At 41.0% G+C, this 27,897-nt stretch overlaps 1 protein-coding gene across 1 annotated transcript; it reads right to left on the bottom strand.

The window, feature by feature from the left end:
- Nucleotides 1-179: 179 nt before the first annotated feature.
- Nucleotides 180-27,460, bottom strand: dars1 (aspartyl-tRNA synthetase 1). The gene is made up of 18 exons (XM_078261570.1): nucleotides 27,325-27,460; nucleotides 24,792-24,894; nucleotides 23,273-23,302; nucleotides 22,855-22,912; nucleotides 21,379-21,471; nucleotides 20,030-20,132; nucleotides 15,379-15,481; nucleotides 14,712-14,792; nucleotides 12,214-12,273; nucleotides 9,791-9,902; nucleotides 8,026-8,160; nucleotides 6,448-6,595; nucleotides 4,919-5,065; nucleotides 4,606-4,648; nucleotides 3,968-4,048; nucleotides 1,130-1,241; nucleotides 863-934; nucleotides 180-700 (listed from the first exon to the last, which is right to left on the bottom strand). Exons 1-18 carry the CDS (start codon nucleotides 27,345-27,347, stop codon nucleotides 609-611), a joined length of 1,596 nt encoding a protein of 531 aa, XP_078117696.1. The 5' UTR covers nucleotides 27,348-27,460; the 3' UTR covers nucleotides 180-608.
- Nucleotides 27,461-27,897: the final 437 nt, after the last annotated feature.

Here is a 27,897-nt window from a genome sequence, read left to right as displayed (position 1 = left end):
TAGATCATGTAGCCATGAGAGATTACATTGAGCCTATACTGGAAGTGATACAAAATGTGCATGTTTAAACAATGCATTAGTCTGTGAACTATTACTTGTATCAAACGTTATCAGTAATGAATTTAGAAGCAGTACAAACACAAAACACATCATTCAAACAATGGGAAACAAGTAAGTGATTGATTGTTTTAGAAGTTTTTATTATTGTTTGTGTAGTTACTGCTGGAGACCACAATCAATAGTCTTTAGTCTGTGCTGGTAGTAGGAGGGACTCAGATCTGTATTAAGTTTGTTTTTTAACATCTCCGTAGAAAAGAACTTAAGACGAACACTGACTCGATTAAAACATGGATTAGGTGCGGGCAGCTTTACAGGAACGTCCTTAAATCCCTGGCCAACTCCCTTTTCTCTGTTATGTATGTTATACACCAATCAATAAAGTAAACCCTACTGTTGCAAAAGCTTCATTCTCTCATCTTTATGGTTAATCATAGTGGCACGTTAGAGTCATAGAGTGGCACTAGCTCCTATACTCTCCCCCTTTCTGGATTGTGGATTAGTATTGTTTCCCCATCACTAGCATCTGCTTTGTCTACATGGTGGAAGGTTCAAGGCGTCAGGCGCTTCGGGTCACGTGGGAACATGGAGGTCTGACGCACGTTGTGGAGCCCCAGGTACAGCATGCAGACTCTCTCCAGGCCTGGAAGGAAAGACAACAAATTATATTTGCCATTAAAAAAACCTACTTAGAACCATTTTCACATACAGTATGTTCTGATAATACTCTTTTAAAACAGGTTCAGTAAAACAGAAAATGTCCCCCAAAAATAAAACAAAAAAAAACCCCACAGATATTCCTTACCAATGCCTCCACCACCATGTGGGGGGGCTCCATACCGGAAGGAGTCAATGTATGCCTTGATCTTCTCCAGATCTGTAGTTTTGTAAAAATAAAAAGAGGTTGCTAAAAAAAAAAAGTCTTATTAACTTTTTTCAGACCATCGAGCCAATACATTTGCTGGTGTTGTATTGCAAACTAGTCACAAATAGAGGGAGACAGCTATTATGTGTAAATCACTCAATTCCCCTTTATCAGAGGCACCTCTACACTCTCGCTCTCTCCTCTTACCAATCTGGTGATGGATGGCCCTGTCAGTCAGCATCTGAGCGTCGTGGACTCTCTGAGCTCCAGACAGGATCTCCTCTCCCCTCATGAACATGTCATATGAGTTGGAGTATTTCTGGACAAAAAAACAAACAAAAAAAACAAACATCACCTACGAGGTCAAAAATCTGTTAAATGAAAGGGAGAGGAAAAGACCATGACAGACAAAACATAAAGACTTGGGAAGTTGAAAGTTAAAGGTCCAATGTGTAGGAATTTCTCCCATCTAGCGTTGAGATCATATATCGCAAAGTACGTATTACAGCTACGGTAGCCTTCACGCTTCAAAAAGCTGGTCTCTGCTCTTTTCAATATCCTTTTTCTGGGAGAAGAAGACTCCTGTACCTGAAATTTGGATTTTGAATACGTGTGGTTAGGTGCTCTCACTCTCTGTCTAAAGAGGCGGGACTCCTGGCGGAGAGAGACAGAGACCACTAGTTGGGTTGAGAGTTGGAGCAGGGTTTCAATAGGTGGCGTAAAAAAAAAAAAAAAAGAAGTATATGAGCGATATCCGCCGTGTTACTCGGCATCCTGTTTTCTCCCTTTCATTCCAAACCACACAGTTGACAACCTGCAGGTGAAGGCGGTGGAGACAGGCTCGGACATAAACGCCACGGGCTGCTGTGGACTTGTCAGTCTTGCAAACGGTTTCAGGAAAGTGGCTGCATGTGTCCGACAATGCACAGAACATTAACCGGTACAAGCCTACAGCTGTCAGTGTGTCAGAGGCTCCCGGACGGTGAACTGAGACTCCGTTATCCGTTTGTCAAAAATCGGCACTTGCTAGCTAATGAATTAGCCTGAGGTAAACACTAGCTATCAGTAAACAGACGTGACATGGTGGCTGGCGTCTGTGTCTGCCCCTGTGTGTGTGTGTGTGTGTGTGTGTGTGTGTGTGTGTGTGTGTGTGTGTGTCGGCCCGCCCCCGTGAAGCTCCAACCTGCAGACAGCAGAGGAGCAAAAGAAAGACTGAAAAACAGAACTATTTTGGTACAAACATTTACTCACCATGTGGCAGATAGATATAGATATAATTTATTAATTATATATTATTATTAAAATGTAATATTTAGTGTTTAATAAATAATTGTTAAATGTAGTACAGGGTCTGTAGTCTATCGCACAAACACTCGAGGAATGCTGCAAACATTTGACAGCCAGTAGGCTATGAATTGCCTGGGAGAACATATATGTGTCACAAACGGCAATTCCACAGCTGTACAACAGCGTGAAAGACGACATACTAAAGGAGATCAAAGACATATTGTGGATATTTAAAATGTCTTCCAGTTCCAGTGTTAAATATTCTTTAGAAATAAAAGTGTATTGATCTTTGAAAAGGTGTACCTGCATTATTATGCCATTATCATTATATTAGATGAAAATGGTCTCAGAACGACAATATTATCGTTTATCGCAATTATTTCTGGGACAATTTATCGTCCAGCAAAATTTGTTATGTATTTTATTTATAACATATGTATGTTATGTATATATATTTGTTATGACAAGCCTACGTGTAGGGTTGGGCATCGTTTAGATTTTAACGATTCTGATTCCAATTCTGATTCTTCCTTTCGATTCCGGTTCTTGACGATTCTCGATTCCGATTCTTTGAGAGGTGGAGTTGAAACGGGTCACATGCCTATTTTCACAAATAAGAGGAAAGTTTTATTTTGAGTCAATGGTGGTTTGCAGTTTTTCTGCTTTTTCAATGTAAAATAAAGCCACACTAGAGCGCTGCTTACTGTGCTCCATGGCTGCAACACAACAAGCGCCTGGCCGCTACAGAAACCAAAACTTGCGCATATTGAATTGGGAAGCGATGATCGGATTTGAAACCAAATCCTCTAAACGATTCCAAACGATTCCGATGGAATCCTAATTTTTGAAACAATTCCAAGTAGGAATCGGTTCTCGATGCCCAACCCTACCTACGTGTGGTCCTCCATGTTTCCTTTTTCAAACTTGCCGTGCCCAGGAAGCTACGATACACATTAGCAGCACCTGTGAGTTTATCATGTGACAGCGAAAACGTGAAAGGCGGAGCAGTATCTCCTGTATGTCCCTTACCGGCTAATGTATTTCAAGATGGCGCATGAATATAGAGCGTCTACCCCAGTTCATGCGAATGCAAACGTAAAATTTCAAACCAAAAGAAATACTTGGAATTGATGGTGGTGGTAAATATTCATGAAAAAGGACAAGTTTGTGAACGGGCAACACAGATTTTGATAATGAACAACTAAACACGTTACACACTGGACCTTTAAAAGAAAGGACTGCTGTGGTCCTTTCTTTTAACTTTTAGACTGCTGCATCAACACAGGACTACTTTGGGACTCCAGAAACAGCAGAAACCATGTTAAGAATGAAGTTGAATCTGTCTACCTAAACTGGTTGACAAACTCGTACTAGACATATAGGTTACACAGCAACAGGAAAAGAAAAAAAACATAAATTAGCAGTGCAGTGGCTGTTCTGTGACACTGCTAGCGGGTTTCTAATGATGCAAAAACAATTCTATTAAGTTAAACCCTTCATGACTACACTTTAGGGAGCTTTACTTGTGCAACAAAACCCACTGTGGTGTTTATCAGCCAGTACAACCAGCATAGGACACAGCCGAAAAGTCTTTGGGTTAGTATAAAGCTGTTCTCTGGCCGCAATGCAAGTTTAACCACGGGTCAACCACAAAACTCATTTGCATAAATCTACATAACATTTGTCACTGCACAGTTCTTACTATGTAGCCAGTAACTGTGCATACTGTATGTGGGTATGAGTAAGTAAGAGACTTACAGGGTTGTTTGGATCAGGCATTGTGTAGAAGGGTCTAACAGCCAGTGGGTACTTATCCAGCACATAGAAGTCAGTGTCATACTGAGGAAAAAAAGAGTTGATGCAAACAAATCAATAGTTGTTTTATAAATACACTTTATGGATACAACAGGTACACATTTATCATTCAAGACAATTATAGCTTTCCTTTTCTTTATATAATGTAGTATTGCACCTTGAGATACTTTCTGTTATAGTTGTAAGTTCTGCATTATAACATCTTCCTCCACACTACAGGATAAAAGGGTTCTGATGTTTCTGTTACTTTTAAAAGTTCTGTAAAATCTGTCTGCCTTTGCCAACACTGCTGGGTTCTTTCTATCATGCGCCGTGTATCTTTAGTATTTTTAACTTCACCTAGAGGGGAAAATTCTGGGAACGCTCACTGTGGCTCAGGTGTTGATGATTAGATGTTTTTGGAACACTGATGAAGGCAGCTGATAATTGCTGTCAAATGATGGCTTTTTAATACTTTTAATCCAAAACACACCAAGATCCAAATCACGCAATTTTCTACAGTCAGTGTCCAACCACCAATTTTCAAATATCTTTACACTAAATTATACATTAAATGACAACCAACCAACATTTGGACATACCTTTTCCTTGACAAGACGTCCAAGCAGCTTTTCATTGGGCGTGCTACAGAACAACCAAAAATACATTACATTGTGTCACATTGTTACCTGTAACTTGCCTGAAAGTGAATATTATAAAACATTATTTAATTATCTTCGTCGTGGTTTTACACCAACAGCATGACAAAGAACTGTTTCTATGCATTTCTCAACTGTGTAAATAGTTCAATAAAACAGCATTGATCACAGGAATTACTTCAATATAAATGTCTAAATGTATTTCCGCTTTTGTCAAATGAAATCATTTGACAAAACGAGTAGTATGTATTCTGACCTGAGGTCGTCCTCGTCACCCATCTCCACCCCGGCCTCGCGCAGCATGGCCAAGGCCTCGGTGTACTCCAGCCTCAGAGTGGGCTCCAGGAATTTGAAAGGCTCACTGGGGTACTGCTTGTTCACTGTCTGGATCTCTGTCTGAAAGCTGATGCAGACGCAGACACACACACACACACAGACAGACACACGCACATTAAAAACTACTAACCAAAGTTCGCAGTTCCTGCCCACACACAACCAGATGCCACACAAATGTGCCTTTGGTAGTTAACCTAACAAGACCAGAGCCCACACTGGTCAGTAACTTTGTAAGGTAATATAAGATAGGCCTCTCTTACAGTTTTGTACAGATTTTGAGTTTCAAACATTTTGCCTGCTGGCCACCCTATATGTTCTCTTACTATAAACAGAGTCAAGCAGAGCTCATGGAGGCAGAAAAAAATACATGTAAATGCAACGCTAACTGATTCACAATTAGAAACATTACTACAATGATATTTGACTGAATGTCACAGAGCATTATTTAACATTTTTTAAAAGACATCCAACAAGTATTCTGATACTTTTATAATGAATTGAATTAGTTTTCAAAGCAACATGAGACATCTAACAAATCTCCACGGAAGCCAGGTCATCTTTGCATGACGTGCTGGAACATCAATCAAACGTACATGCAAATATCAAGGAGGGACAGTGTGGAAAATCATGAGAAAAGATAAACAGTCAAACTGCCCTGAGAAAGAGGAACAGAGGTTGTTGTTGAAACTAACGAACAGTGTCTGACATTTACATTATAAAGGGGGCTTGTTTTTTTGTTTTTTAATGAAGTGGTAAGGTGCCAACTGCTTACACGACAGAAAACAACAATACAAGTATAGCTACAGAATCCTCAGCATGTTAACAAAAAAAAAAAGAATAAAAAATGGAATAAACTGAAATGCAAAATAAGTTTTTAAAATCCATCATGTATAGCAGCTAAGAATGCTCTCCCTGCTCGATGTCATTTTCAGACAATGCTGTTCTTCAGCAGTGCTGCCACGATGGTGGGTTGGAACAAAACAAAAGAAAAACTACGGGCACGCCAGCCGAGCTTTACCCAGTTTTTATTTATTCATTCTTTCTGATTCAACAGCTCTCTACACGTGCTGCACTGATTCACACCACTAGGTGGCAATAAGGCCACATCAACAGACGTTCAACAGCAGCAGTGGCTGACGCCACTTAATATGGATTCAACAGCTAAAATAGTTTTACTAAGAAACACAGTATTTTTTTTATATTTTTACCATCCACTGAATTTCCAACTCAGGAATAGATCAAAATTCACCTCTTGTGTAGGAAAACAAAACTTGAGCCTCTATGGGATGTAATTTGCATTAATTGCTGGTGCCAACGTCACCTCACCTCACCTCACTTCACCTTACCTCAGAGAAAGTTTGAGTAACAAATTACCATGACAATTTGTAGAGTCAAAACAAGAATGTCAACCTCTTAGTTTGAGCTTTACTGTATGAATCTTAATCTTACTTGTCTCGCAGGCCCTTGAAGATCTGCACCATGGTGTCAGTGATGGAGTCAATGACTTCATGGTAATGGTAGCTGAAGGCCATCTCAATATCCAGACCCACAAACTCAGTCAAGTGACGGTGGGTGTTGGAGTCCTCCGCCCTGAAAACTGAAATGATGCAGATGTCATATCAACGTCTAAACAAAGTAAACATAAGTAGAGGAAAAGTGACAGGTGGCAACACCTTTTATTTCGTGTCATCTTATCCAGGGAGCACTGAGTCCTTAAATGTGCACCTGACCAGGTCACAAGCCAGAAGTACATTCATCTCAATTAAAACCTGTAGTATTTTACTAGTAATGCGGTTATAATGCTAATCTCATTTCACTGTTTCCTTTATTGTGAAGCACTTTGTTAACTCTATGTGATGAGTGCTAGACACTAAATCATCACTGATCGCAGATACTTGTATGAGAAATGAATGACATGCGCACTACATATAATTAGCAAGAGCTGTGCTCATTATGGCTGTTCTGAATTGGAGTGCCTAATGATTCTTTCTGTTCTTCTATTTGAAACGGGTCAGACTGAAGCAGTTCATTAAAGGTGTGTCTACATCCCACATATGGCTGAATGGAATGGAAGTCAGGTATGTGCACATGCACACAATTTCACAATGATTGAGATTTACAAAAGACATACATGCATATGTATGGCTTTATAAATCGGTATATGCATATTTATGCTGTTTTATGCACAAAGAGTTTTAGTCTAGAACGTACACAGTTGTATGCATCTGACCCCTGCATACATTTACCGAAACCACTCCAAACATAGCTAACACGACATCTGCTGCTCTATACTTAAGCCTAGTGTTTACATCTGTTTGCCCGCTGATGAGCGTCTTTAGCGGATTTCAGATATTGGCACCCACAGCCATGGAAGCAACATTGAAAAAGACAGTACTTCTGGCTGCTGGGATTTCGAGAGAGTTGATCCCAATTCTCCTTACTTGCTGAATTGGTGTGACCGTAACTAAGGCAACAGTGGTGAGTACAATGTTTCCTTAGAAGCACTGATGACCTTAAGCCCTTTGATTTCTCCGGTGGTGCTACAGAGAAACAAACAAAGACCTCGGTCCAGTCTGCAGAATACTGAATGAGCATCCTTCTCTCAAATGTTTAATTTATCTTGTTGGAGAATCGTGTTCCATCTTAAAATCACATGTAAGTCGCAAATTAAAAAGGAAGGCTGTGTATAGGGTTTTTGTATTTATGCATTTTGTTACATACTGCGTGTATTCAATCAGATGGTGGCAGTGTTTGCTTACCTAAAGGGCTGGGGGTGGGAAGAGAACTTAGCACAGCACCATAAAGTCTATTACAAGTCCCATTGTGTCACTAACACACTAAGCTCACAGTGAAAGCAACAGAGGAAGGTCTCTTCAACTTTAACAGTCTAAATGCATTTGCAGTTATTATCAAACTGTCATCTCAGTTAATAGGGTCTACGGTTTTCACGACACTCTAGCTGCTCATTTCGCTGTTGGCCAAAAGTGAATGAAAATGTGTGAGTGGACGGTCGGGAGGCATTCTTACCTGGACCCACACAGAAGACCTTGTCAAAGTCAGCACAGATGCACATCTGCTTGTAGAGCTGGGGAGACTGGGCCAGGTAGGCGCTGGTTTTAAAGTAAGATACAGTGAAGACATTTGCTCCACCTTCGCTGGCAGCTAGAAGTGGACAAAGACACCTTTTAGAAGTGAGGTTTTTAATGCCCCACAGCACAAAATGGCCACTAACTGCAAGTGCAGATATAGGTTATCACAAACACACATTTAGCAGGAAAATGGGGTTTCTCACTTCACAAACTCAGACAGCCTCCACCTAATGATGATACATATACTGCCTGTTCAGTAGACATTTCAGTTGGAAATCTAAAAACATTTTTCTCTTCTTATTTTTTTTTTAAATAATAATTGTACATATGACTGGTTAGCAACAACGGAAACTATGCCACAGACTTTTTGATGGCACATTTTTGGATCCTGACAATAGTCAATAAAAGCATTCCTTTTTAACACTCATCTGATAAAAACCACAGACGGTTGCCTCGCACGCTTTTTCAAAAAACAAACACGGGCCTCACTCTGGCCAGACTTAGAGAACACATCTGCGGTTCCCTATTTCACACAAACACGTCAGAGGGCACTATCTGATATTCTCATGTCGTCAATAGTAGGGTGGGGGTTCAAACAGCACAAACTGTACTTTGGGTGTTGGCAGGCAGGAAAATGCGGTTTTTGCAAATAGCACAGTGTTGGTTTACATGGCGCCAAAACAAAAGAGCGGCAGTTTTGAATTTAGTCGTGCCAGGCAACTGCGATATCATTGGCCCTTGAGAAAAAAGAGGAAGTGAGAGCGTTCCGGTTTCGCCACACTTCATTTCAGATCTCAGAGGCACGTAGGAGGCCAAGGACGGGAGATCCATGTACAAGACAATGTACTTTGTTGGAAGAAAAACAAATCATTTTCATCTATTTTGACTCAAGCTTCTATAAATTGATGTTTTTAGATCAAACCCCGTTCCTATTCACTTATGTACAGCTTTCATTATAAATGATATACCTTCCTGAGCATTTTCTCAAGGCTGTATACAATAAAATAAATTTCAGCTGAAAGGTGGAAAGGGTTTTTCACAAGGTAAATTGTAAACATGTAGAATACCAAGTCATCTCTCACACCTGATGTTGAGAAAAAGATACCAGGATAAGAGAGACACATTGCAAGGAAAAGCTCAAATAGCTGTCTTTTAAATGTCAGTGGGAAGAGTTTTTTTTCTTCCAGTCCTCCCTTCTTTTACTGATGTGGGATAAGGTCTTTTGGGAGCAAGCTTAAGGAAGGCCTCCCCTGTCAAGTTAAAAAGGCATTGTGTGGAAATGTGAGAGTAGAGGAGCTGATGTGAGAATTGGTCGATGCATCAAAATTCCCAGAGGGCTGGATTCAATTCTTGATAGGTTGAAAACAGTAAAACTCCTTTTTTTTATACCTTCTTGTCTGTTGTTTGCTTGAACATAGATGCAGGTGTTTGGGTTCAGAAACTCTCCGTTACTCACTGAAACCGTTTTGTGAGCTTCAACTGAACTTCAAATTTCATAGCCCAAAAAATAAAAAAAGGACAGCGAATACAGGAAGTCAGCCTTATAACTGTCACATGATGACTCACAGGACACCTGTGGGTGGGTGATATGGAAACAAGCGTGTCTCTACTGAAACATTGAATCGTGAAGTATGATTCAATGCCGTGATAGTCTTAGTTTTCCCATGGGGCAGGATCAACGGGACAGAGAGTGTGTGTTGTACCTGATATGATTTTAGGGGTCTGGATCTCCACGAAGCCCTTTTTGGTGAGGGTTTCTCTGAAGAGCTGGCACACTCCGGACTGCAGGCGAAATATGGCCTGGCTGGTGGTCGTCTTTGGGAAGATAAACACGCAGCCACACACAGAGAGACATTTCCACACATAGCGTGAGCCATTGGATTTATTACACATTATCATCATAACAGATGTGTGAAAACAAGACTGCCAATTTCTGTTCATGCAACTCCTCTCAACATGAAGGGTGAAACCTCTAATTTGCTGGCAAGGGCAAGACATGCATTCAAAGCCAGCGAGAGCCCCAGGTACTTTAAACCTGTCATTATAAATGTAAATGCTGAAACAAAGGCGGGGAGAGAAATAGCTCAAACTAAACCAAGAGATTACGGTAAAAACCTAAGCCCCAAAACTGCAACAGGGAACACTCCCTTCAATTGACTGACTCATCTGAAATGACCACACAATTTCTACAATTGAGCTTTACTGGCTTTGAACTTTAGTTATTATACACCTTAATGAAGACAGACCCTGGTCCTTTCAACAGTATGCACAGGTCTGCGTTAATTACAAGGTTTCATTCCTCCTTTATTTCAATTACTAGAGGCTGTCCAGTCCTGAATAGGCCTTGTCTGACTACCAGTTTGCAGAATGGAAAGGTGATAATGTCCAAATACTGGCAAGCTCATTAATCTGCACACAATGCTTCAGGGCTGTCTGGCTAGAACTGTTCCTTCAGTTCCAATCTGAAAACTTTAGAAAAAAAGAAGTGGGGAAATACGGAAAACTTTTCTGCTTGAAAACCTCCTTTACCCAAAACTTTAGAAAAGCAGTGAACCAAATGAACCAAGCTAATCTCACATGACTCATTTGTGTCATGTACCGTATTACACATTGAGGGTGTGACCCATGTTAAACCTGGAAACCCCAACTTAAAACCAGTCCATGCAGGACCGCGTTCAAAAATGAGAAAGCACTTCCTGCAGTGTCTGTATTGAGTAGGTGTGAAAGTTGGTGGGTGGGTAGCGGTTAGTGTACTCCCAAACTGGCACTATGTCTGATGGTGTCCGTCTAGTGTGGGACCTTTATGAAATAGACCTAAACCTGACATACCTTACATACCTACCATACATATTGCTAGCTTAAAACCTGCCTGTGGTGATGATCCACCACAGGCAGGTTTCAAAAGAAGTTTCAAATATTTGCCTGGTTTCACTCCTGGGCTCACCTCTATTCTTTTTAGTAATACGTCCACTTGGTATTTTTTTAAACAGTTGAGAACGATTTGAGTGTCAAGCTTCTCTGATTGTCTAATGTGAATACAAAGTCATTAACAGTGGTGATGTGGCATAACTTAAAGGATAACTACCGTTTTTTTTCCAACCCTATTTCCCTATGTGTTTGTGTCTAAGTGACTGATGGGAACAACAATCTTTGACATTGGTCCAGTATTAAGCGAGATCGCTGCAGTTGGCAGCGGCGAAACAAGCTACAATGTAAGTTAATAGGGCAATTGTCCAGCCTGTATTTACCTTCACAAAAGTGCTCGTTTTGCCACTGACAGGCTCAGATTAATATTCTAAGTGTCTGACAACATTATGGAAAGGACCTTTCTGTTAAAGATAAGATCCTTTTTTTAAACATAAAAACCCTTGGCACTTCTGGGGATTTGCCTCAACTCTATTCAACACCAATTAACTAGTCAGGGTGACTTCCCAAAATATTCTACCTGTGAGTCCAGCTGTCTTATGCAAACTGATGACAGACCCGAGTCACTGAGCTCAAAGTGCACAGTGTTACAGAAACAGGTGGTGTTGTGAGGCTTGTGAGCTACGCGGCTCTGTGCTGTGGTGTTAGCGCCTTCCTGCCTGCTGCATCACACACATGGGAGGCACTGATCAAAACAATGAGACGCTTTGTGGCTCAGTCGCTACTGCTGCTGGCATTGGTTTAGCACATCTCCCCCACTGCAAGATGGGTAGCACCAGCCCACTAAATCACAGACCATCTCTTTTTCACTTTAGAGGTGAAGTGGTTTGCTTTGCATTTTGAAATGCTGATAGTAGCTTATAAGGTCCCTTTAATGTGGAAAAATGCTTTACATCTCTTACAAGTTTACTATATTACTAGATACAATTTGATTGACTTTGTAACATTTGTAAATTTTAAAAAAGGACTAATAAAACTAAAGAAATGGACAGAAATACTAGCCCCGGAAAGGATTATTTAAACAAGTGTGGCTTCATATATCTATATATATTTTTTTCATCCCACCAGACAACCACTCAAGCCTCAGATGTGAACATGTCGCTTGCGAGATTAGATACATTGAGACAGATCCTCCGCAGGCTGTGTCACAAATTCAGTGTTTTTTTCCACTTGTTTTTCCTCAGCTCTGGTAGCAACTTACCCTGAGATCAATCACCCTGTTGTCCAGCTTGGTGTCCTGGTTGACTGTGGCTCGGCCTTCCTGGGGGCAAACAAAAAACACCACATCACCAAAAAACCCTCAGACTATGAAATGTAATGTAACTGCCCAGTTCCAGTTTTGTTCTTTGCGTTTGTGGCCAGTGTAAATGCTTTTAAGAGGCTTTTAAAATCTCAAAAGGAAGACGGTCCTTTTCTGTATAAAATTCCTAGTACACCTATCAACTATTGCCAGAATATCAGCCTGCAAACCCAATAATCCACATGCTATTTATTTTACCTAATGAAACACTTTACAACGACAATCCTTATACAGTTTAAACCAATAAGTAAACAATTTACAGTTGCTTTGTTCCTTGCAGCAACTATTACTGGGTCAACTGCAACGTGGGACAGCAGGGCAATAAAAAGAGAAAAGAAAAGAATAAAAAACAAATGAAAGAATAAATGTTTCATCACGGGAGGAACCACTGCTTCCAGGGTCATGGATGTCAGACTTCCCTTAGGACCCGCTGGGGTTTGAGCTAATAGCCTGTGTAGCCACATCCTGCTCCAAAACAGCCCAATGCAGGGGGACAAAAGGTTAGACGGGCATACAGTCGGGTAGACAGGCCTGTTAAGGCCCGTGTCTCTTGGGAAGACAGGTGCTGCTACCAGTGTGTGACTGACATGCTAAATCCCAGCAGAAAGCACCTGGGATGCAGCTGCAGAGATCGGCTTACTGGATAAACACGGACCGGCTCTCAGCTGTCACTGGTATAGTGAGACCCATATATTGATTTGCTCATGATACATATATAAAGTAATATGATTATATAACATTTGAACTTGAATAAGATCGATCCACAGATACAGAAAAACAATAGCTACTGGGGTGTGGCAATGCTTTCACTGCATCTATTTAAAATGATGTGGATTCGGCAGCTTCAACCTGTGGATAGAACGGTTTGCTGCTGTGCCTGCAACATTATTGTTAATCACTATGTAACAATTTGAATTGAGCAAATGAAGATTCTTGAGAAAAATATGTATTTTCCCTCAAATGCAGCTCAATATCTGTCATCAGCTATTTTTGTTTACAGTGTCACTATGCCAGAATTTAACTTAACAGATTCTGCATTTTAGTAACAAGCATGTCAGCCAATGAGAGCGACCACATGTTTTATGTTTCTCCGACCATAAGTCAGAATTATAGCAACATTTCAGTTTCCCAAAGAAAGATGGACAGCATCATGACATTTCTGCTGTATGTAAAGTTCATAAAGCTGCACTCATGTACTGCAGAAAGACTACTAAAGCATCCAACCACCTGTTTAAGGGACACATCATTTCCACTGGCAACTTCGGCAGCTAATTCTCCTAACCTGCCAATGTTGTCAACATGTTTGACAAGACACAGAGCGTACTGTAGTAGGTATTTGCACAGATCTATAATTGTCGGTTATACATTTTTTGATTACACATACTGGTTTCAAAATAAACAAAACTGAATTCAAAAGAAAAAAAACAAGGTTTCTTGAGTTGAATCACCAACCAATCACACTTGTATCGAACTGACTTGTTGTTAAGCCAGCGTTTCACACTCCAAAAACAGCAGCCTTAAAGTTTAATAACCAGCTCAACCATGGGTGGAAAATATAATGACTTCTTAAATGCACCACGGTTCTCTAAAATTATTCAGCATCGATGCACTAATCTCCTTAATTGGAATTCAGTAGGCACCCTAAACCCTGGCTGCCAGCTCTTATAAACACCACTTGAGGGGCGAGTCAAACAAGGTGATGTTACTCACTGAATGTGATGTTACTCAATGCGAGCCATTCTGCTCATCATCTTGTTTTATTGAACCAGGTTTAATTACCCAATCCTTGACCCTGCCAAAAACACAAATCTCTATTCTTACTGACAACGTCTTCTCTCTGTGATGGACAAAGTTCACTCATGGATATGCTAGAATTTGGCTTTCAATATAAAGTATACAGATGCATTAAGGCTTGGACTCTCTCACAGTCAGTTCCTGATTCTAACACTGAAAAGTTGATGTAAGTTTTTTTTTTTTATTAAACCACAGTTTGGAGGAGAGTCAACAGGGTCTGTGTTTTTTGTCTGGTTGAGACTGAGCAGTCTTATTGGCATTACATGCTGATTCTTTTCACCTGACAGGAAAAGGTTTCACCTTGAGAATGTACCACACTTGCTATTCCATTCCAAGTGTCCTAAATTGTTGGTGGTTGGATTTCCTCTTTTTCAGCTAAACCACAACACATAGTGGACCTTCCATTAATCACCTACCTAATGTCATACAATCAGTGTGAATTGCTTCATTGAAAAGAACGAATATGATCAGCCTTGGGTGTCAGCCAATAATTCACATTAGTAGGCACAGTAAAGAAAATAGCACTGGAGTGTCAGTAGTGAGAATTCTGGGCCAAGTATGCTTTCCATGCCCTTTCATCCATCCATCCATACATTCATCCTCACCTCTTCCCCCTCTCCGTCAGGCCTGACGGCATCCTCCAACTGCAGGGGGAGACGAGGCTCTGCCTGGCTGATGACAAAAATCTGAGCGGGGAAAGAATCAAAAAGTAAAAAACATTCTGAGGGTGACAAACCACAAACATTTCCATTAGATGTTCTGACAATGGAAAGTACCTGGACTCCACATACAGGCATAAAAAGCAAAGTGAAAGACACTGACAGCCTCATCTGTCACACATTTATGTGTGATTGACTACGTGTGTTTACGTGCTGCTAAGGATCATGTACAGTTGGTCGATACATTCACTGAGCCCTGCAATACTTACATATTGACAATGTCTTAAAGACAATGTCAAAGTTTGTGGTGTTGCAGGGTGCCTGGGTAGTTCACCTGGTGGAGCGTGCGTCCCATGTGCAGAGGCTCAGTCCTCGCTGTAGCGGTTGTTGTTGTTGTGAGTTGTGTGGAGTCTTAATTAGCTTTGTAGCAACTCATTTGGCAATGGCTTGAACGTAACCGACGTTCAATAATATCAAAAAATTACTCACTAAAGCTTTAACTGTCCTATCAAATAAAGGCAACAAAAAAAAAAAAAAAGCCAAAAAAAACTGAACTGTGTTGAGTGAAGAGTTTACGTGCGTGTTTGATGAATGTAGTGAAAAGTATGCCCACCCTCTCGATGTGCAGCTCCACGTCCTGCTGGGAACAGCTCTCAATCTTCTGCTCCACTTTCCTCACCAACGCCTCCACGTCTACAATGCTTTCCTTGGTGATGCTGGTGGAGACAGTTGGGATGGTGGAGTGTAAACAACGGATAGCACTTGTGTGGGAGGCTAACTGCCTGAGAACAATATTTCCATTAAACTGTGACTGATGCATTCAGACAAGCATTTTCATTTTTCACGGTGTGACGTGCAGGGGGTAGTGTGGTATAGGGTTGAGTGGTTTTGAGTTGGGTCGTGGGGCGACAAGGAGAAGCTGTTTTTCTTCCAAAATCACTACAAATTCTAAAAATACATGACATTAGCTAACGGGGAAAGGGGCAAGTTGAGATACCACAAGCTTGTGGCTTTCAAAAGAAAACCGCTATCCTCATTTCTCTGCTTGACACAAATGTGCCTCTACTTACGTTAGGCTCAAATAAACAGGATGCAGCAGGGTAGAAAATCTGTCTCCTCACATTCATTTTAGACAGCCACAATTTTACTCTGGAACCCTAAAATGATTCCTGTCACCATATTATTATTTCAAAAAGGAGCTCATTTTAGTTTTTGCTTTTAGATAAATCTCTGCATCCGGTGGCATCATACTAGGATTTTAAGAGGTATAAAGGCCCTACTTGACCCAACTGTCTATCGAATGGGGTGTGTGGAATTAAATTAGCACCAGCTAATTTTAAGGCAGAAAACATGATACATTACAGCAATGTGCATAATCACATTGTTCACCTTATTAATTTTATATCAATCAAAAAGGAGATGTAAATAAACAGAAGCAGCCAAGTTAAGAGGGTGATTGTTGAGTTTTTAGAAAACGTTTTGTAAAAGAGTTGCAGCTTACATAATTTTACAGCTACCGGAAAGTACCAAGCTCTACTGTACTACAAAAACAGTTTGATATTGAGCCCAGGGGTAAGAATTCCCCCCGTTACACAGTTTATAAAGTTAACTACAGCATGCCCAGGGGACCCATTTCTTATTTTCTCACTATCAATCAACATTTATTTACACCATGGTTTTTTTTAAACAATGCAGCATCTTCCTACACAAGTTTCTCACTGAAACACAGAAGAGATAAGAGGAACAACACTGACTGTCATGCAGCGCAAGGCCAGATGGGAAACCCACTGTAATCCTTCACTCCTCCTCATTAAAAAGCAGTAATGAGGGCCTGAACACTGGGGTCCTGCTGTCCCTTTAGCCCCACGACAGCTGCCGCCATAGTCCTTCCCCCCCAAGTAGGAGATCAGTTAGATAAATAAACCTCCACATTAATAACCTCCGCTGCATGGCCCAAAGGCTGGTGACAAAACGTTTAGCACACACTGAGGGAGACAGAGTGATTACCTCGAGACTGAGTGTTGACAATGTCACATGGAGAAATACAAGAAAAAGGGAGAGAGACTGCTTTCATACTGAATCAATGTCCCAGGTACACAACACTCTGGCCATGAAAGACACCTACAGCCATAACTTCAGCTGCTAATGCATCACTACATTACATAATTGGCAAGCAGAGCTCACCAGACTGACTTTCCAATTTCAAAAGATGAAAGACGCTACACATGTATGTTTTCACCATCCTGTCGCTTTTGGTCCTTGAAGCCCACAAACAAGTACCGGTTCCAACATTACCCTCAAAACCTGAGATCATACTCAAACTCTCATTACCCAGTAAGACGTTTGACTGCTTTATTGCTGAGGCAAACAAAAAGACAGACACAGATTAAAGAATCACAAGAAACCAAGGCTGCAAAAACAGGCCTTTTGCAGACCAACATCACGACTGACTGTTTTCCAAAAAAGAGATGTTGCTATTGAGTCTTTTGAATACAATTTCTAAACAAAGTGAGCAGCAGCTATGACATTTCATTAACCTCCATTGTGTTGGAGTGGAGCCAGATATCTCAAAATCTCCACATAAACAACAAATCTGCATGGCTAGATTCCAGTAGAGGTAAGTGAGACTACATGTTTTTCTTTTTTAAATATGGGTGAATCAACCTTTAAAACTACTTACATGTTATGCAGTGGTAGGGCTGCTGCTCTCACTCACTCTAGTGATGGTCTCGGACACACACAGACAAACACCACAGGGCATGCTATTATTTCAAACGGGTCATCCAAATCATCAAATTCTTTAAGACGCTTGGACTGAATCAGGTGAGTCAGGACTGAATCAAACCTACAAGCTTCTTACAATCAGACATGTTTATTGCCATTCCAGTTTTAGGAGCCAAATCGGCCACAGCTCCCTTGTGCTTTACACTCGACACTCCTGAGGTACTTAAGTGGAGTAAAGGTTGCAGAGCCCGAAGATCCCTTAATTGAATTGTGTGAGTGAGAGGAGGATGACTTTGGAGTACAATATATGAAAGAAGACTTCCCCAGCAATGTCATCACTGCCCTCGGCGTGATTATGAGAGGATTTACTTGTAATCCAGGGTCTTACTTAGCTTGTCAATCATCACACCAAAGTGTGTGAAACCAGACGTGAGCCAGAAAGCCACAGGAACTGACAATGCCACCTGTTCTGAAAGATTTCAATATAAAAAGCACATAACATTTTGATCCTAGCAGCAACGCTCAGAAAAACCTCTTGGTAAATCGTTAGCGTGACTTAGCTGTTTTTGAGTTTTGTTCTAAGACCATGTTGCCTTGGCAAGCGTGTCATCACTTTCACTTACTCCGTTGTTACAATGAATTGCACAACAATCTAAACGGCCCAACCGTAACATTGCGGAACCAGATTGAGAAACAAAAATATATTGAAATGTATGTACGTGTAAATATCCTGCAACTTTTCTACAATGTTAAACAACATGCAACTTGAAATCAATGGTCCTTTCTATGGCTGTGTTGAAGCTACAAAGCACTGCAGGATAACAGAAACTGAAGATGAATCTCAAAAACGGCTGGGAGCAGGTCAGCTGAATGATTGAGGGGAACTACAGCGCGGTCAGGGAATTCTCACACTTCTAACAAAGTGGGGTCAGTGTGTTCAGGCAGCAGAGGTCAAGACTCGGGTCTGAGCAGCTGTGACCTCGCCCTCATTAGAAACGTGTACCTGTGTTTTGGTTGAGTTTCCTGTAAACCTCAACATGCTGCAACAAACCGCCAAGAGGCTCCTAGGGTCTCATTGGCGAAACATGAGCAGAATGAATGTGTGTAAAATGGTAATTTATGCGCCTTTGAGTATTCATCAAATTTAGTAGCGCTGACTTGTTTACATATGACTCAAGCAGGTGTGTACATAAACTCCATCATTCATCAGTTACTTATTTTATTAAGTCCTTCATGTTTTGTTTTTTTAAGATTATTTTGTTGGGCTTTTCCGCCTTTAATCGATAGGACAGCTAGGTGAGAAAGGGGAAAGAGAGGGGGAAGACATGCAGGAAATCGTCACAGGTCGGACTCGAACCCTGGACCTCTGCGTCGAGGCATAAGCCTCGAAGTACATGTGCGCCTGCTCTACCCACTGAGCCAACCCGGCCACAAGTCCTTCATGTTTTTGAATGAATCTGGCTGTACTATGTCTAGCTGTAGATGCTATCTAATATACCCATTTTGTCGCTCAGTCCTAAATGATCAGGGGAAGTGAGAAGCTGGGGACACTCGTCAACCCACAGTGCCCTCGGCGCTGGGTATGAGGTCACTGTCTGGAACAATAACGGAGCCTGACACATCCCAATGATGTTTGACACTGCTTTGTCAGTGATGTGCCATTAAGTTAATAGTTTTAATCAAACTGATTTCTTTCAATTTTTTGTGAGATTCTCTGGGAGGATAAAACCACAGATACTTGTTTCATCTTCAGTCTTAATGATAGCTTTTTGTGAGGCTATAAGGCTATTATAGCTGCTACTTTATAGGAGGCTTGTTGTAAATACAGCTGCAATGTCTGCATTGCTTAACATTGCTTCTTCATTATTCAATGTCTTAACTGCCATTTTGGTCTGGCAGATTACACTTGTGGGTGTTGCCCTTTGCCTAATTTAGCAATGTCTGCAGAGGTGCCTGTTAAGTAATACATGATAATTATCGTCTTCCCCATTTAGAAATATATTAAATTCATCGAACAATGGTAGTAATGGAAAACAGATGCTTCCAAACATCCGTTGAGCATTTTACATTACATGAACGATGTTATGTTATACCTAAAGTCCAATTTTAGAATTATTTTACAAAAGAGCCCCCTTGTGAACCTCAAATGTCAGCCTAAAGTGGCATTATTATCAGCCCTCCCTCTTTAGCCCTTTTAATAAAGTGCATATCCGCCAATAGTCGTGTTCATTCATAGACTACCAGTAATGGGCTACAATTTGGCTGCTAACATGAATAATGATGCTTGGCTCTTAAGCATTTCTTCCTCATCTGATCCTAGCTGCTGTATCTGCCATCTCGACAGGAACCGTTCCATTAAAACGCTGCTGTATCCCGCCCTGTTAACAGCCAGCTTTTGTTGTCAAGTGAAAAATGATTGATTCCCCCACCCTCCACCTCACTCAGAATGTGTGAAAATGGATCGGTGGACGATTAGGGCCCAGGATTTTCCCACCATTGTTTGTGCCCTCTCTGACAGGAAGAGCAGTCTCGGTACTCACTTTGCGGCGAACTTGACCATCTGCTTGCTGGCACGATCTCCCACTGCAACCAGTGCCTGCACGTTGAACTGCTGTTGACGCAGGACCAAGAAGCATTGCTTCCCTGAAAACAAAACAAAACAGATAGTGCCGGGCTGTTACGATCTTTTTAATGCAAGCTTAACAGGCTTGTCACAATAAAAGCTTGGGCGCTCTTCTCTGACGCAATGTGCATTTGTCCAGTCAAAAGTCTACGTGTGACTCCAGATGAAGAAGGTTTCCCCCAGCTGTAAGGACGTCATCTACAGGTAAAGTGTCAAACATTTGTGAATGGAGTCTTCTCTTTGAAGAGCACTGTGTGGAGAAAGGGTGATTGCTACCTTCCTAACAAACACACACAGGCACGCACACCTAGGAAGAGTGTAAACAAGTTAGCCAACAAAAACTCAGGGCAGCAGACCACCCAGGTACTTTGATGTTTGTTGCCTGTGAGAAGGGGGTGGGTGGTGGGGATAATAGCAATGCCAAAATCCCACCAACAGATGCATCTCATCCTAGACCAAATGAGGATATTGTTGTGCTCACACGGAAATCCTTACAGCGAGCAGAGAGAATGAAGACGTGAGTGGAGGGGAAGTGACTCTTGACTCTGGAAGTTATCTTGAAGGGAAATGACTAGAAGATAATCATTGAGACCTTCAGTTTGTTTGCAATCACAAGTTTAGCACAGCAGCAAAAAAGGCTTTGTTTTTCATACAGAGATGTAATAACCTGGCAAGGCTGAGTAGGTTCATTGTATTCAAATAGAGCAACTTTGTGGCTGCAAGTAGCTGGAACCCAGCAAATAGAGGTTATCTGAGCTTCCACTTGGCGGTGACTGGCTCTGACAATGATATCAAAAACAACCGCAGGTTGTCAAACTTTGCTTAACATGGAAGGAATGGGGGGGGAAACTGCCCTGCAAGTGTCTGCACAATCCCACAGAGGAATAATATTGCAGAAAATGGGGGAAGATATTGTTTGTTCATTCATACGGGGGTACAGTTTATTATTGATTTTCGCAATAAAAGGTGCCCGTCTCTTTGTAGTTTCTGAACTTCAGTGTTGATCAGCCTTAAGAGAGTAATATCAGTCAACTAGGTCATGGAAAATCTAAAAGAAAGTCAAAGGCAATCAGCATTGCGGTTTGGTCTTGAAGAGAAAGGGAGTGACGTGAAGAACTGGCCCAAGGGCAGAAGTTTTAGACATTTCACTGCAGTACACCAAGGATTAGCACAGGGGTCATCTAATCTTGGCTGTTTGTGCTTTTTGCACAAAGAAAGTGTCCCTAAGCTGAAAAAAGGTGAACAAAGATGGGAGGGTGATCTCACCTTTGGCTCTGCTGGTGTGGACTCGGGCACGCAGCCAGATCAGCTGGTCAGCATTCTCAGGAGTAAGGTCTTGGATACGCACCAACACCCTGTCTGGCTCACACAGACACACACAATTTATTACTTCAAAGGACTTTTTTTTGCCTCTATCCTCACCTCTGTGTAAAGAATCTAACACCCCTCCTACTCCCCCCTGCACACTCCCAAAGGCAGAAAGAAATATGACTAAGCAAGTATGTGCGTGTACAGACGTACACACAATAAAATGCTCAAATTACAGACGTGCCTAATAAATAAGACACACTAGGAGGGCTGCTGAAAAGCTGTCTAACTCACCCATTCTCTGTGGGCTATATGACAAATTGACTCTAGTTTCACCTGTGTCACTCAGAGGCATGCTTTCTCCTTATTATCAGTGAGCAGAAGAAGCAGACACTGAGGCTACACCAGAGAAAACGGAGTCGCCCTTTTGGCTGAGAACTCGGCGTCAACCCACATGAAAGCCCTTTACCCTCACCCCCCCCGTCCCAATGGCTAGGCTCGGCATGCAGGTGAGGGAGGCCCTAGTTTGTTTGCTGCCACTGGAGCTGAAAGAGCCTCCAGACAGATGGACGATCTCGACAGGTCCGTCTGCTGCTACTTTCATCCGGGAGCTATCACACACTATTAGTTACTGCAACCATCGCTGCTGCAATGGTGCTGAGAGAAGAGACCAGAAGCATTTTTTGTGACGTTTATCAGTTGTAATCGTGTTATCTGTAACTTTTGACAGCCAGACTAAGGTAATCTGAGAAGTTCTGAATCAGGGTGTCTTCCTGTATCAAAACATATCATTTGAGAGTTGCTGCACGTTCTCCATTTCAGGAGGATGCCATATTTTCGTATAATGTTTATTTCCTCACCTCGAGCGTGGACGTTCAGGTCAAACATGCCTCTTAACCCTTTGCACCAAAGTATCCACATTCAACCTGCATTTCCCAAAACGGGGCTGACGCATGTGTGACTTTTATATTACTGACTTGCCGTGTCCTTTTGCCTTTACCCCAAGAAGAAGGAAGGAGTGATCTTGATTGAGCTTGACATTAACTCAATTTCAAATAAATAAAGTACATTGTTAGTTAAATCTTTAAATGAAGGACTATCCTAGGTAAGGCAGAGCCAAATAGATAATAAAAAGACACAGCAGCTTGTGGAACTGTGAGTTTTTAAGAGACTTCCACTTCTGGTAGGTGTCAGACGATTGACAGGAAATTGAGAATAATGCAGCACATAGATTAGAAAAACAAACAAACACTCATCTCTGATATTGGATATAAAATATTTAAAGAGAGTGATCAGTCAAATGTGATGAATTGTTACAAGGGCAGGCCAAAATGTTAACTCTACCAAATGAAACTATATTCAACTACTCTAAGAGCAGAAACCTTTTCTGTGTTTTCAGCAATGAGAGGGTGTTGAAGTAACTTTCATACTAACCCAGTTTTTGTTGGGACTGGACCATAGCCGACACACCATATCTGTCTTTGGCAAAGTCCTGAAAGAACAAAAGCATGAATTTTAGCAGTTGATATCAGCCATTTCATCACACAGCTAAACAAAACATCACAACACTTGTAGCGTATGTGTGCCAACTCTCTATTGTTCTTAAAGGCAACTCTTCTACTTTGATTTCATAAGCGTCAGACTGTCTACCGCATCTGAGATAACAGACAGAACAGATAATGAGACTTATCACGATCTTCAGAGAAAATTGTCGAACGGAAAAGAGAAATGGAGTTGAGCATGCAGACATTTGCATACAAACTGCTGCAAACGTGTGAAAGCAGAGGTAGAATCAAAGTCAGGGAGAATTGGTCTTGGAGGATGCGTACTGTGGTCTGTAGGGGATACTTACATCTTCCTCTGTGCTTTGCTGTTCGGCAGCCTGAAACACAAACGGGCGACAGGGATTTAAAGGGCATTGCAAAAGGCCAGGAAGTAACAACAAGAGGACTATCTATTAAATTCAAACATTAAAAATGTTCAAAACCATTTAACTTCAAATGGAGCAACTGAAAACATTTTGCTACAGCAGTCATGTAAATTGTGTTTTCATCTTGTGCTATCAGGGATTTGAAAACAATTAATAAATCATAGCTCGTAGAGCCAAGCTTTAGATCCTTGGATTGCACAGCTCCCATTGCCCAACACATCATAGACAATCAGTAATGACAGGAGGATGTATTGCTTTGTAATAGAAAAAGCCTAAGTGGACAGATTCTTTATCTCTGCACTGAATTCTAGGCAAATGGCTCCCAGAGTGCGATGAGATCGAGTCTTGGCAAAGTTACAATTCCATTTCCTATGCAAATTGATATTGGTGTATGGAAATGGCTTGTGGCGGTGGAGTGAATTGCAATCTCCCATCCTTGATATGATAATCCAGTCACATGATGGATGATATTGCAGCTGATGGATATAGAACTGCTACAGCCGTGAAGCAACCGACGTGACAAGTGTCAGCACAAAAAGCGCACAGCGGCCAATAACAAAGCTAACACTCTCACAACGAACATTCAACTCAGCTTTCAGGTCTTCCCCTCGGCAACGCTTACTATGCCACACTGATATAGGTAGCAGTAACTATCGTCTAAAACACTGACAACACCTGCTTCTTCCATGACACATGCTGACTGGATGAATTCAGCTGGAAAACTTTGTTTCTTTCATCTATTAAAGCCTGTTTAATCATGACAGACCAATGCACAGGGTGTCTAATTAGTCTGGGATAAGCCAAACTGGTACTGGCAACTGATCCAAATGCTTAGTTGGATATAAAGAAACACAGTACTACTCAGTTTGCAAACATTGTTGGCGATAACCCTGTCGAGTCTATTACAGATGGAGTCCTGAAGGACTCTTTGAGATCTTTACTGTACCAAAGGACCAGAGAATCCTGCGCAATCTTGATCTCTTTTTTTACTCACTTTATTAATGACAATAATACATCAGGTTAAATGTTACCCGATAATGGTCTGACGACCAAAACATTAATAATAAAGTGTGTACAAATTTGGTGGAATTTTTAGTTATTTCACCATCATAGATTATGACCCGACACACTTCTCCACAAGACTGTCTAAAGTGCAAAAACATTGTCGTGAGTGTGACCCTTACTGTTTAAAATGTTGAGTGCACGTCCATGTCGTGCACTCACTGTAGAGGAAAATAGCACTTTGTTTGGGTGGACATAAACAAAGCCAAAATCACAGGAATACTTAAACAATGGATACTCTTGCCCCCCCTGCGGCTAACCGACCCTCCTGGACCCACAATGCCCTGCAGAACCGCACGTCACAGCCTTACCAGCTGTAAGAGGGGACGACGGATGTGAAACAACAAACCAGGAAAAAAAAGAAAAAAACAACGCTGACCAGCTTGGCCTGTTTCTCAGCCTTCTTTGCTGCTTTCTCCGCTTCCTTCTGCTGTTTCTTCAGGCCTTTCTTTGACTGAGCCTGCTGCTCCTCCTCCGTTGCCCTGAAACAGGAAGAGGTACACAACATAAACATTAAAGTCAACTTCCACATTCTATTTCTCCTGCATCCCATCAGGAAGTTGTTGACCGCCTGGGAAAATGAATTCTGAGCCATCGCCACCTCCAGCTTCTAAGTCTGTGCTGCCTTTAATCCCATTGTTACTTCAAACAAAACAGCTGTAGCCTGTGTGAATGGAGAGATGGAAGTTAGGAGAGCGGCTAAAAGCAGAGATGTCAGAAAGTAAGATTAGCTAGATAAACATGCAGCTTTAAGAAGACACTAGTCTCAGCAGCACTTTCTAATCCACTATAGAATTTGTGAAGAACGCCGATTATCTGATTATGATAACATTTAGTTTTATCTGAAAGTAGAGGTGTCTTTATTTGCTAAATGCCAATGCCAGACTACTGGCACAACACCATGTCAGTGCTAAGCGTGTGACATTTGCCTATAAAGTAAAGTTTGTTTTGTTGCAACGGGACAGTAGACTAAATACAACACTACACATGTAAATAAATAGGTCACAATACAAAATGCAGAAATAAGCATGGATCTAACGTAGTTGATTTTAAAAATGTTTACCTTTATATTTAGTAAATAAATACTGCCTTTTAAACTGAAAACTAGTGCAAGTGATTTATGCTGGCCTATATTAGTGCAACAGTAGGGCAGTATCTGGGGGTTACTCAGGAAGTGATATGCCAATATTTAAGGTCAAATAATAAAAGGCTGTAAAAGAAAAAAGCTGCAATAAATCAGGTGATCGTGATATTATAAACAGTCAGAACTTTGCACTTCCTCAAATCAGACTAGCATTATTCACGGTTATAAAAGTGTGCTAAGATTGCAGGTGAATGAGAGAAGGCTGTTTGGTCTCCCCAATGACCAGATGTCTGGACCTGAAGGAAGCCTATGAGCAAAACGGGAGCTGCTCCTATTTAGTCACAGGAAATAACAAGGACCAAAGACCAACTATATATAACAAATAAAGTCTAAACAAGAAACAAAAATCAGATGATGATGACCTTGTCTTCCAAGGGGGGGGGGGGGCGACTTCAGAACAAGGTGTTATACTTCCCTTACTGTAACAAATGTAAAACTAACACTGTTCCAACGACCTGCAAATCTTTCATGATTTCCCATTAAAATGAATCATTTTTAATTTATATATAAATTGCTGCACTGCATTAAGGCCCCATATTTATCTCTAACACCTAAAACAAAATGGGTTATTTTTTTTTGTAATGGTTCTGCTCCTTCATTGTTTTAAAAGAGCTAAGGTTCTGCATTTCTTTAACAAACAACCTAAAACATACATACGAGTAGCCTAATGCTACCTTATGTTATAGCAGTGTTATGAACCTGGACTACAGGTAGATTAAGGAAGTAGATTAATAATGCACTCTGGCTGATATTTATAATATGCCCACCAACCAGCTGGTTTTGTTAAACTCGAACAACAATCTTTTTAACTCTTAGGCAAGTGAGATGAGTCTGGCTGTCTGGAGCAGCTGTCAACAGACGCCTACAATCTACTGTCTATTAATACACAGACAAGCTTTGTGGCTGTCCATACTTTTTGCTGCAAATTTAATTCCAAACAAATGATTATATGTTGCAAAGTTAAACATAAACAGCTAATCCCGTTTGGAAAACTGACAAAAAAAAAAACAATAAACTGCCTTTACTGTCAATGTTTAATGTCCAACAGATGTATCATAAAAGACAATAAATGGCTAGAACAGTTGCACATTAAAAAGACCCTGTTATCAGTCCTTATATGAGGCTTAGTCATCCTAAATTGCATTTAAAAGCTCTTTACATTAAAATAGAATGCAATGCAGGAGTCCTACAATTTTACAATTTACTTAAACAAAGAAGTATAAAGCGTTGTTGTTGACAGGGTAGGCCCATGACCAGACGCAGTGGAATGTGCATGAACACGACCTGGCAGGTTGGGTTGTTGTATGTTGTGAACCAGTAGTGTGGAGGAAGAGGACTCAACATTTTATCCGATCCATAAAAAGGCTTACATTTTTTCTTCATATTAACTAAGTTATTACACGACGAATTCACCAGACACCTAAAAGACATGTAACATCTTGTCACATATTTATAGCTATGTAAATCGCATATTAAGCAAGGTCATCATAAACTGAGCGATTCTTTAATGTAACGTTAAGAAATTAGCCAGTATATGGGCTTATCTTGTGTTTAGCCTTATATTGCTGCTATTTAAACATTTTGTTCACACGGGTAAAACTTTATTATGTATGTATGTCTGATGATGCAATCTGCTGCATATTTAGGTAATGCTGGCTAACGTTAACGTTAGTTGCTATCAGCAACGTTACTGCTGCTAGCACACGCTAGTTATAGCTTTGCTGTTAGACGTTAGTTATGACACGCACAACTTTCACACCATTCTTACCCCTGGACTTCCTCTTTAGTCATGTCGAGCTATATTCTTGGAGAATGAGGACAAAACGTTTCACGGCTGTCTGGCAGAGAGAAGCACCATCAGCTGTTCAAAGCATGGACGGGCATAGGAAGGAAGGACTTGTTTTGACGGAGCACCAAAAACCGGATGCTTTGGGTTCCGGCTAGAAACAAATGACATGGAGTGTAGTTCCGACGGACTTATTGTCAAGTCTGCAAAATAGAAGTAAACAAAAAAATAACGGAAACACCTAATGGAAAATGGCTTTGAGTCAAGGATCAACTTGTTCATAATTATACATACTGCTACGAAATGGGATAAATCAGAAATACCTCAGGTCCTTTCTTCCTGCTGCTGTCGGACTTTAGGCTACAATCAACACTGCTCAAAGTAGACTACATTCCAAAACTGACAACTCACTTAAATGCAATATCGATGTTTACTTAACTGTGCAATATCAATAACAATATTTCCTCCGTGCAATACTTTAAATACTGTGTATTCAACCTTTTAGTCTGTTTAGCCTACTTATTATATTTTTTGCCTTTACTGTATGTATGTGTT

Source organism: Sander vitreus, chromosome 11 (genome assembly GCF_031162955.1).
Source record: "Sander vitreus isolate 19-12246 chromosome 11, sanVit1, whole genome shotgun sequence".
NCBI classification, from domain to species: Eukaryota; Metazoa; Chordata; class Actinopteri; order Perciformes; family Percidae; genus Sander; species Sander vitreus.
This window is presented reverse-complemented; position numbering and strand designations above follow the sequence as displayed.